This window comes from Geospiza fortis, unplaced genomic scaffold (genome assembly GCF_000277835.1).
Source record: "Geospiza fortis unplaced genomic scaffold, GeoFor_1.0 scaffold1111, whole genome shotgun sequence".
NCBI lineage: Eukaryota > Metazoa > Chordata > Aves > Passeriformes > Thraupidae > Geospiza > Geospiza fortis.
In genome coordinates, this window is record NW_005054579.1 from 162,448 (window position 1) to 174,976 (window position 12,529).

Sequence of the window (12,529 nt, forward strand, 5' to 3'; positions counted from 1 at the left end):
ATATGCATTAATGTAGCTCTTGGCTACTGCAATGCTTAGAGAAAACAGAAATTTTGTCTTTGAAAAGTAGGCTGGGCCAATTCTTAGTGGTAGGGGTGAATCAGAATATAAGACTGGTAACTATAGATATTACTAAGCATTCACTGTAAGACAGATGTTCTAGTGAAGGAAAAATATGTTGTCCTAGCACAACAAAGGAAAAGGTAAATATAAAACCCCACATATATACACAAGTTTCTTGAAAACCATCTTTACTTGGGAGTTCCAATTTCTGAGCCTTATTTTCTTGTGTGTCCATATACTTTGTCCAAATCTGGGTTTTATATCCAATTAATTTAATGTTAAGGTGAGTCTAGTGTCACAGAGGCAGACACAGAGATGGCATACTATATATTATGCCAGCTGCAGGAGTAATTTTTGACCTGGGCACCTTTTTTAGTAGGCAGATATTTCATAGCTAATATACGAAAATATTAACTAGTTGATGGAGAGCAGTATGAGCACTCCAGGGTGAAGACTAGCATGTAGGGGGTACATGGATGGGCTTTAAATCTTTTTTCACAGATCATTCACTACTGGATTCTGGGCGCATAGTTGAATTACAGACTTGGCTCAGTGGTGTAAAAGTACTTGTAGGTGTTTTTCAGAGGGCTTATTAAATTGATATTACTAATGTCAGCAACAAAAGATTAAGAAGGACATTTTCCTAATGACCTCTTCCATCACCGACTAGTGGGATCACAATTTACAAGGAAAGGCTAATGTCCAATTAGTATTCTCTGACCTGGGATAAACTTAAACTCAAGAACTATTAAGTCCCAAATTCCTCCAGTGACATGTACGAGTTGTGAGCCAGCTGGTAGGCAGACATAACCCAGTGGGTTACATTCCATAACTAAGGAGTGCAGGAGATCAGAGGGCCTGGCTTAAAAAAGCATTTAATCTTCAAGATAGCTGTAAGGGGGTATTCAGATCATCTCTGCTGTCTAGTTTTTGGAGAAAACAATTTACCTCTTTCCATGCAGTAACATACCTTATCTCCTGTCACAAAATGAATTAGGTATTTCAGAGTTAAAGATCACTTTGTTGTGTTCGCTGTCGGAGCACAACAGGAAAGACTCACAGTAATTTGAACACTCCAGAGTTAATAAATGAAAAATGGTATCCATTGCTGCATTCTTGTTTTAGTTTGCTATGCAACAAAACTATTACAAATGTCATTAAGATTTTAACTGTCAAGTTTTACATTAATAGCTAAGTACCTTTGCTGCCCCTGTACCATTCATAAAAGAAAAACTCAGGTATTTAAGTTTACATACCTCTTGTATACTCTTATTTTTTTCTATGATGGAAAGAGCAACAGCTGCACATTCAAGAGTAGACAGACAGGTGTTTGTTGGTTGTGTACGAATTACATATTGACTTGAAATACTGGGTCTTAACTGCACCTGAAAAATAGCAAACTCTAGTAAAATAAATGGGCCAGGATAACACATGAGATACCTATTCTCTACACCAAGCAAAACACATCCCCTTTCCCTCTGTGTTCACTCATCTTCTTTTCTTTTTGCTTTTTGGTCTTCCAAATGCCAATGCCATGCTACTGTTCAGTATAATACACATGAGTCACCATCACAAATTAAAACCGCACAACTGTTTATGTATGAATGTGCAAAGGAAATACAATTTTTTGTTAGAGAAAGACTAAGTGAAATTTCAGCAACGGATTTCAGTTGTCATATATATATGCTATAACAAAAATAGATTTATTCACTTATACTTTTTTTTATTACTCTAAACACACACAAACATGCAAGCTACAATGGCCATATAGTCATCAACACTTTGTATCTTGGCAAAATATTATTTTCAAAGTTCTGAATCTCAGACTTCTAGAAACTGTATTTATTCACACAAAGAATTAGGTTTATTAGATTGATTAGAACTATTTGTTTAACAAAATCCTGTCTGAAAATAATTTACTGGCTCTGCCTGAAGTGATAAACACTTTACACTATCTTGAAAATTAAAGGATTTTAAGAAAAGGAAATTTAATTCAACCAACAGCTCCAAAAGCTTTTACCAAGTTTTTAAGCAGTGCTTGAAATAACACCCAATTTACACTAATTGACTCTGTGTGAAAATTCAGATATTATTCCTGTATTCCTAAGATTTTCATCTCCACATATATCTAAAATGCAATTTGCAAAACACGTTTTAGCAATATTGTCAGTATTCTTAACCAAAAATTCTCAGTTCTTTTTCCAACAACATTGTAGTGCAATACAAAAAACCTAGACACATTGTTATAAAAGAGTAAGTTAATTTTCTTTTTCTTTAAACTCATCCCATGAACTGTCTTTTATTTTTCTGCTTCTTGAAAAAATGAGTGAGTGATCTCCCATGGCCATAATACTGCTCCCATTTTGCCTGCCAGAAGTCTTTCACCATTCCTCACTTTATTCAATACTTTCCTCCTCCACTTTTCTTGTTTTTCCTTTTATTTGAAATATTTTATTTTCCTTCATCTCTCTTACAAGCAATTACCCATTCCTTAAAGTTCAAGGTATCCCATTTATAAAAGGAAAAATTCCAGACTGCTGAAGAGACATGAATAAGTAAGATGAAATTCCACTGCCTTACTTACCCCAATTTAAATGAAATTAAAAATAGTAAAATACAAAACAAAGGAAACAAGAAAAGAGCAAAAGGCATTCTGGAAAGGACAAGCAAGTTAGCTATTAAAAGGCAATTTACTCAAATATAGGAAAATTCAGAAAAATTAAGCCTTTCTTGCCTATCTTCTTCAATTTGGCATGGAAAAACCAGAAGAGAATAAAGTTACTTCGGAGGAAAAAAAATGTAGAATGTAGAAATGAGTGTAGGTAATGAAAAGAAAAAGAAGATAGTGTTTTCATTTGTTACTCCTCAAGGTTTTCTTTGGTTTTATGCCTTCTCTCTGCGACCATGTCTTCACCACAACAGAGTACAAAGCCTAGTTATTTGAAGTATACAGAAAACTATGCTGGAAGAAGTTGCCCCTACTTAGAAACTTCTACCTAGGTATCAAAAAACGGAGTGAAGTCAGCCCATCACTTCTCCAACACATGTCTTGAGCAGCAAAGCAGACACATATTCACACTTTTTCTCAACAGCTGACAGCTACATTCTTCATGGAGTATCTCTCCAGAGGCTAAAACCACCTGCAGGCCCACTGGCTTGCGCCTCCTTGGACAGCGCCATGAGGCTTTTTTTCCTAGGAGTTAGGAATAGTTCTGTCTGCTGCTTTCTATACTTCATTCCTTGGGTCATATGCTGAAAAACACTTGAAATAATCAACATTCCAGAGAAAGAAAACCTATCAATGATTGCAAGACAACTTCTATAAAGAAAAGGGGCCTGCACACTGCCACACAACCATGGAGCCAAAACGTGTGTAACTGCAGCCTTTCTAGTACTAACAGCAACAGCAGCAGCAACTAAGTTTCTTCTTTCATGAGTAGAAAGGATGGAAACAAGTGTCCCCATCAATTTTTCTGAAAAATTACATATTCCTTGGGATAAGATTAAAATACCATAGAGAGTAGTGGAGATCAGAGGAAGAATACCCAACCAAGACAACTGCCAGCTACAGTTTGTCTCTTAGGCTTCTTTCAGCATGCATTTTACCCTACTCTTTAAAGCAGCACAATCTAAATAAATCATCCCTAGTCACCTGAAATACAGTCAGGGTAGTCTGTCTACTGCAAATTGGACAGACTCATCAAAGCTCCCATCTGAAACTAGATACATTTACTGAACCAATAAAACATACAATACTCCACCCACTCAGAGCATAAACTGAATGGTAAAACAAAGCAGAAACAATGCAGAAACCGAAACAAATTAGCATAGTTACTAAATATTTCAGACACAGGAAGATATCTTCTTGGAAAAAAATGCCTAGACATATGAAATATTTACTTGTCCTCAGACTTGATTGGGTAGGAAGATGACTTATTTCATTTTTCCCCAAGAGGTCTAAACTTATTCTGCCTTTTGTGCAGTTAATAGTTTCAGATACTGTATTGCAACAATCTCATCCAAGTTTCTGCATTATCTATGTGCATTAATTCTTTATCTGCCACCTGTGTATCTCAAATCCAGCTGAACAAATTTAGTTCAAATTTACAGAAATATTCATACAGTTAAACAAAATCAGACTGTCTGCCTCCTACATCAGATTTCAAAATCTCAGTTCAAAATGAGTACACAAAAATACCCTGTTTAAGTACATTTCAAAATAACAATTATGACATTTTAGAAGCACTCCTCCATAAAATGACAGATACCACAATACAACAACTTGTTTGTTTTTGCTTCAAAGTAATTTGAAAATCATATACACACTTTGAAATAATACCAATTTCTATCAAAATACAGAAATGACAAGTTGAAAAAACAGCAGCCAGTTTAATATTGCTTACGAAAATAACAAGAAAGAAGATGGAAACTATCTCAACCAACTCAAACTAGAGAGAAATTTAGATAATCTGAATGCAATTACTTATTGGAATTCAGCCAAGACACTGAAATTAGTGTATCTATTCTCTGTAAGTGCAAAGGAGTTTGGGGACTCAATTTCCAAGCCATCAGAAGTAGGAAGCAACACATAAAGTTTCATTTCTATCTGTAACTTAAGACTCCTGCTTCCAAAAGCCTAAATTTCAGCAAATCTCACAAACTGTTACACTAACTCAACACTGGCTTATCTACCAATTCACCATTCCCTCAGCAAATGCTACAGCCTTTGAGCATTTACAAAGGATTTGAACCACAGAAAAAATTGTGACCCTTCAGTGTTTCTTGGGGCAGAGTTTTTCTTCCTAAGCCTTCCTTGAACATGCTCCAGGCAACTAAAGACTCAGCTGATCTTGTTCAGCTGTTCAAAATTGATAGGAGCAAAAGTGTTGCCTTGATGGGGTCAAAGACCTGCTGTTTGAAATTTTAAAAATTTAAGTCAGTAAAAACAGGAAACTGATTTCTGCTTTTATTTTAAATAATAGAATTGGAGGTCTAGCAGAAAGTCTAGGACTCTAAGTCCTCACCTTAATAACAGTATCTTTCTGTCTTTTCTGTGTTAATTTCTTCATCACTACTCTTACCAGCTTTATCCTCACCAGCTTTACTCTCCAAGAGAACCCAATATTATGCAAAATTACACTTGAAAAATAATGCATCACTAAGAATTCAAAAAAGTTAGTACATCTGTCTCACAGGGCACACTAAACAATTATTGCCTGTTGTACAGGCATCTCAAAAATGCAGAGGCATAATATATTTTTCTGTGGTTTCTATAAAAAACTTAATACTTAAGACCCTTTCCTCTTTATGTTGATAGTGTCTTCTGAAAATCTGAATGTCAGCTTGGGAATTAATTTGCTTAACTTTTCAAGAATGAAGGAAGAAAGTACCATCTGTGCTCCTGCTTAACATAGGCACTAGTTACTGGTCATATTAATAAATACCTTTCAGAAACAAAATTAGCCATTTCTTTAAACTAACTCAAAAGGCACCAAAAAAATCTCAGAAAGAGTACAATCACATCTTGCTATCTTGCCCATCCTTCTAGAACCTAAGAAAAAATTAATTCAAGGGGCTTAAGGCAGCAAGAGCATTCTCTGGAAGCTACTGCAAAAACAACCTCAGACAGAAGATGGGTGACAGGCAGGGGAAGATCTTTCACTTAGTATCCAGTTTGCACAAGCACCTTTTACCTGTAAGCCAAAACAGTTTTCCGTATCTTACAGAAATTTCATGCAGTTAGTAAAATTAACTTTGTGCTGGAGAAGACAGGCTGAGTAAATTTAGTCACAGCAGGCTACTGAAATTTAAATCAAGAATATAAATAAATAATCTTGTTCAAAACCTTGGCTTTAATTTAAAGTGACATCTTAAGAGCACTCTCTTTCTAAAATACTGGAGGGAATAACTGCCATGCAACTGTCATAAATGGACAGCCTGAAAAAGCAGATACCTGTCACAAAACCCTCAATCCATGAGGGCATGACTTTAAAGACTTTGATGACTGCAAAAAGGGAAACATAAACTCCACTTTTGAAAATGGAAAGCAGAAGATCTAGGAATGTACAGAGAAGTCCCATCTGCCAGGCAAGCTTATGAAGCAGATTCTCCTGGAAACCATGCTAAGACACATGGAAAACAAAGAGGTGACTGAAAAGAGCCAGCCTGGCTTTACAAAGGGGAAATCTTGTCTTCTGCAATGGAGCTATTGGTGGATAAGGGAGCACTGGTGATAAGGGCAGAGCAATTGACACTGTCTACATGTACTTATGCAAAGCTTTGGACACTGTTTCACAGCCTCTAAATTGGAGACACATAGTAATGACAGTACAAGGAGTAATGGGTACACTGAAAGAGGGAAATTTACACTAGATATTGGGAAAAAATTTTTACTGTGAGGGTGGTGAGACACTGGAACAGGTTGCCTAAGAATGGGTTGTAGGCATTACTCCTTGTCCTGTCATTACAGTTCCTGATGAAGGGTCCCTCTCCAGCTTCCCTGCAGGCCCCTTCAGATCCTGCAAGGTTGCCATGAGGTGTCCACACAACCTTCCCTTCTCCAGGCTGGACAGCCCCAGCTGTCTCAGCCTGGCATTGTAAGGGACGTGCTCCAGTCCGTTTATTGACTTCATGTTCCTCCTCTGGACTTGCTCCTACAATTCCATGTAGGAGCAAGCTGGGGACACCAGAACTGGACACAGCCCTGCAGTGGGGTCTCACCACAGCAGAGCAGAGCAGAGCAGAGCAGAGCAGAGCAGAGCAGAAGGGCAGAAACCCCTCCCTCGCCCTGCTGGCCACACTGCTTTTGGCACAGCCCAGGGCACGTCTGGCTTTGTGGGCTGTGAGCACACACTGCTGGCCCATGTGGAGTTTTCCATCTGGCCTCCCCACCAAGTCCTGCCCCACAGGGCTGCTCCAAATCACTTTCTTCCCAACCTGTGGGTGTGTCTGGGACTCCCACGTAGGTGTAGGACCTTGCACTTGCATTTTGTTGAACTTCTTGATGTTCCCACAGTCCCACTTTCCAAGCCTGTCTAAGGTCCCCCTGGCTGGCATGCCTTGCCTCAGGCATGTCCCTGCCCCACACAGCGTGGTGTCATCAGGGAGCTTGCTGAGGGTGCTCTCAATGCCACTGTCCCTGTCACCAACAAAGGTGTTGAACCGTATCAGCCCCAGTATCAGCCCTGAGGGACATGTATAATCCCCTTCATTTCTTGTATGAATATTTACAAGCACAAGAAGCAAAAAAAAACCCAAAGAAAAGAAACAGAAAAAAAAAAAAAAAAAAAAAAAACCAAACCCAACCTCCCACCAAAAAAGGCAAGAAACTAAAAAACACCACCAACCAGGAGGCCTTGCTATCATTAAAGGAAGCTAAATAGATTGGCCTTCAGTTAAAACAGGTAACTGAAATAAAATCCAAGTGCACATGAGCTGCAGTTCTAACCCAAAAGGAACAGTTTCACCACCTGTAAAAGAACACAGCAGGAGGCAGATAAAAATGTCAAAAAAAATTAGAGCTAACAGACAGTAAAAGTGTAAAGAAAGGAAAATATTCACAGGTAAGACATTAGAGAAGACAGGACTGACCTAGGAATATCTGGACTATATATTCTGCAAAAAATAATTGAAATACCATCTGGTTATGGTCTCAGTTTCTGTAATTGCACAATTAGACCTATAACTAAGGAAATAAATAATTTAATACTGCCATTAAGTTATGGAAAAATAATTATATTTAAGTACATGTCATATAGGCTTTCACGCCACTTCGTAAAATGACTATGCATTTCCAGTTAATTTCCAGGCATTGTATTTTTTTCTATTTGGAGAAGAAAAAACCTAGAAATTATTTCTGGTAATGTCTCTCTTGCTCTGCTTACATTTAAAAAATGAATGTCAGCCAACAGTTCAATATTTTATGCAGCACTATTCTTTTAATAATTAATAAAAGAGGAAAGTGTGGCAAGTAAATTCAGTCAGAGTGCAGAGTATGAATGTAGAGAATGGGGTCATGAAATGAAGAAAGAAAAATTAATTACTTGTATTGTTACAGCCATTTAACTATAATTACCTGCAAATATCAGAAAATTGAAAATGAAAATTAAATACCTCAGTGTCAAAATGTAGCATCAATGCAGTGATACTGTTCTTTGGAACTACCAATTATTTTTGCTTTGTGTAATTTCTTGTTTTCTTACTGTATGGGAAGAGCAGTAGGCACTTCCTTAGACAGAGGAAAAGCAGCAGAAGAAGCTCCTGAGAATAATTTTGGCAAGGGCAGAAGGGAACATTAAAAGAAAGAGCAAAATAATAAAAAAATCTTCAATTAATCTAGCTATTGGAAAACAACTTCAATCAAAATCAAATATATTTCCAGTTTACTTTTTACAAAATGTTCTTATCCCATGAGAATATCAGCATGGGTATAACAGTACAAAATTTGCAAATGCTCCTGAATTGTTCTAGCACCTCTGCCCAAGTGGGAGGAATCAATTCAGTTTTGTTATGCCTCAACAATGGTTGTCAGAGGCATGTGGGAGAGAGGTTGCACATGTCCAGGAGGCAGCTAAGAGAAGATGGAGGAAAGCCCTGTCTCTGGGGAGACTCCGCTTGGCAACCATTTCATGTCTCACATGGTACAGGCAGTCAGCAGGGGAACACCACCGACACTATACCCCAGAGACACTCTCCAGTCAGGTGGCAAAAGGTCTCTGCCGATGGACTGCCCTGGGACATTGGGCCAGTGGTCTCCTGCCAACAGGCGGACTTTGGGAGGAGCCAGGGCATAAGACGTAACTGCACAAGAAGCTCTGGGGAACTGTTCTGTTCTTCGTCTTTTGACTCCTGGGGGACTTTTCAAACATGATTATTGAGTGTGGGCTTTTGGCTTGGGGCTCTCCTTTTGCTTTTGAGGCTTGGTGATTCAAGAGGCTTTTTTGAGACTTGCTTTTTGAGACTTGCTTGTCGAAACTTGCTTTTGATTTGAGGCTTTCTGAGCCTTACACTTTTGCCCTGGCCCCAGCCTTTTGGCTCTCCTGTCCTCACTGGCTCTTGCTCGCCTTCGCATCTGCCCTGCCTCCCTGTGCCCTTGACCAGCACCCTGCCTGCTTCACTTCACCTCTGTGTCCCTGCCTGAGCCATCTCTGTCCAACGCAGCCTGCCTCCGAGCCTGCCCACAACTGTGATCCTCACCGTGACTCTGTCCAGATTTCTGGACCTTCTCCCTTGCGAGCACCCCTCCCCTTGTGTCTGGTTGCCCATCACCACAGTAGCCATCCACAGCCCGTGCCTCATGGACACAGACAGCACTCCCTGACCGCCGGTGATAATGCTCTCTCTTTTCCTCTGTCTCCTCTCCCTCTACCCCATTTTTCTTCCTCTTGCTCTGTCTTCTCTAGTCCTCTTTGGTAGAGTAACTCCTTTTTATCCTGCTCTCTCATTACCAATAAATGGTTCTCAGATGCAATGTTTGCCTTGCTTGGCTTAATTTTGTTCCCAACCACCATTATTAAAAGAACTCCAGGCAGCTCCCCACAGTGGAACACAACACTAAGAATAAAGAAGCACACATATCTGACATCTGGTAAATCATCTCACACCTTCCAGTCACAAAGAAAATGTCACTATATTGAGAGGTAATAAATACATACTTACCAGAAAAATGTCAATGACCAATGTCATTCAAATTAACCTAAATGCCACAAGGACAGAATGCTGGTGATTGCTCAGCATCATATCTCAACTATGCCTACAATCCTGACCCAAAATAATTCCCAGTTCTCTCTCTTTGATCTCAGTTTTCTTAAACAGTAATTTCTAACAGTCCTAGCATAAAACATTTTGTTGTCTTGAGTTCAATTTTTTTTTAATGTTTTGGTTGTAATAAGACAGCAGCTGAAAACTTAACACATCAAACATTTCACAATATGTAACAGCTGTTAATGATTATGTTTATCTTACAAGTCATCATACACAGGATAGGTTATGAACTACTTACTTAATGAAAACAAGTTTTCTTGCTACAGCAAAAATTGCACAGTTGGAAAAAAAACAATATAATGCACAAACAAAAATTTACTACCAAGGCTCACAGGGCCTCCTTCACTCTAAGGACAATTGGGCTACCCTGTGGGATTATTAGTAAAATCACTATTAGTACACACTAGTGTCATACACAGATAGATAAGAAATGTGTTTGGAACAAATCAGTGAAAGTGCAGTGTTTTTCTTCCATGAGTACGGATGGATGGTTGAATCCATACTTTCCAGGACCAGTCTTACTACAGTTTTCCCCGCTGCAACCATTGTGGCTGGTCTTTGTTGCCTTGGGTTCTGATTTGTCTCCTGCTCACCTGCATTTTCTAGCAGAATTAAACTGGGCCTCATTCATTTATTTAGGTTCTATAGCAAAATTTAGTATTGAATTTCTCTCATGCAAATTGTAAACTGTAACAAATTAAAACAGAGTGAAAAAAGCATAGAGATAAAAGGGGACTGTAAAAAAATTCATTTACTACTTGGCACTATTTATTATTTAGCCCTCATAAAATCACTTGCTGAAGTCTCGTAACTGTGGAGATGAGAAAAAGTATTTTTCTCTGCATGTCCTGAGCTCATTGAAAAGGAGATTTTATAAAAAATTCAGACAGCAATCAGAGTAAGAGTCAATTAAGATACAGCCAGATGACAACAGTGACTTGATATTTTGCTTTTACTTCTGTTCTGGGTGTTTTCTGTGTGAAGATGAACAAATGGTTTTATGTTTCTACTTTTATATTAATTGTGATCCACTCTAAAGGTGTTAGACAGTTTGCTATACAACATAAACTGTATTACACTTGTGTCTGTGAGCACTAACTACATTAGAAGGAAGTTTTAACTTTCTCTAGAAAGAATTTATGTAAATGGTCGAGTACACTTTAGAGTAACTGTTTGCTCCATCAACGAAATTCCTCTGATTTTTGAACATGTTTTCAGAAACAAAATGCTACTCATTCCTTAATCCCCTAGGCTTGAAAATGGCAAATTCACAAATAAAGTTTTATTATCTGAATATACCAGAGGACTAGATGACAAACCCCACTTACTGTTTAAAAGTATGATATAACTATTCAATGAACCTCAAACCATTACAGTTTCTTCACCAACTCATTCATGACTTTACCCATCATTAACAGAAAAATAAAGAAATTAAATTCAGCATTTGCTCAGCTATGCATAGTCCATAGCTGAGCAAATTAAGTTTTGCATTAATTTTGTATTGATAGGTTTGGTATTACTGCAAGTTGAATTGCTGACAGAAGACCCTACAGCCAACTACAATTCAGTGTCCTACACATTTTGATGCTTTACCATTTCATCACATCTACCATGTAATTTGCTTTAAACCAGGTGGCATTTTATGACTTCCTGTCTAACATTTAACCCTTCAGGGGAAGCCCATGGGACTCTCCTACCTAGTAACTCCAGTGGCACCACTTCAACTGAAAAGCAGGTGGACCTATAGAGGAATGGGGTTTTTTAATGTCTTTTCTTTTAAATAAAAGGAGTGGCAAGAGTTTGTCCCTTGCTTTCCATACTCCGTAAGCAGCTCTTTTCTTTCTTTCTTAGTGCTCAGTGAGGTCCTGAGAATAGCTGGCACATCTCTTCACTGATGCCTACAGAAGAGGGTTAAGAATCCTCTCCCAAAGAATCCCTATGATGACAGAGTTTCAAGCAAGCTGTTTGACAGGACTTACTCTCAGACATCCCATACCATCTTTGAATCCATGCTTACCCTGCAGAGGCCACAAAGAAATCACAAACACAATCCAGTAAGTGCTACTCACTTTGCACATGAAGTTTTGACAAGAGCAACTAGGTAAGTTGGCAAAGAATTCTTTAAACAGATGTTGATGTGAAAGATCAAACCTCTGGAATCTCAAGGACCAGTCTGTATTGACAGCTACTCAGGCATATTACATGATGGTCAGTGAAAAATTGAAAAGAAACAGAAATGCCTAAGTGTTTAATAAATATTTAATCACATCTTCCAAACTGTAATAGATTTGGGCCACGTTTCACAGAAGCTGACAATAAGAAAAGCTCCCCCTGCCTGACAAATTGCTGAAGTTCTCTTCCATTGACTGGAGTTCTAGACAGCATATAACCTTGACATTTCAAATTTATAGAGCCTTTTCAGAAGACAGCACATCAACTATAAAGTAGCATCATTGCTTTTAATTAACCAGTTTATGAGGTCAAAGAACACAGTTTCTTGTCATCAGTAACACCTTTTGTACACTTTTCCTTTGTATTGAAGACAGTGAAGCATTTTGAAGGATTTTTTGTATTACTATGGTATTTTAATTTAACAGTAAGTGTTCTTAACAACCTGATTATATTGTTTGCAAATAGAATTATGTTTAGCAGACTGCACCCATCTTATGCACAGAGAGAGAATGTCAGAAAAAGGTCAGACAGA

At 38.2% G+C, this 12,529-nt stretch overlaps 1 protein-coding gene across 1 annotated transcript in view; it reads right to left on the reverse strand.

The window, feature by feature from the left end:
* DTWD2 (DTW domain containing 2) overlaps window positions 1-12,529 on the reverse strand; it is a 50,392-nt gene that overhangs the window by 4,780 nt on the left and 33,083 nt on the right. Inside the window, exon 6 of the mRNA XM_031064298.1 lies at window positions 1,320-1,448. Coding sequence (XP_030920158.1) covers window positions 1,320-1,448 — 129 coding nt within the window. The remainder of the gene's footprint in view (window positions 1-1,319; window positions 1,449-12,529) is intronic.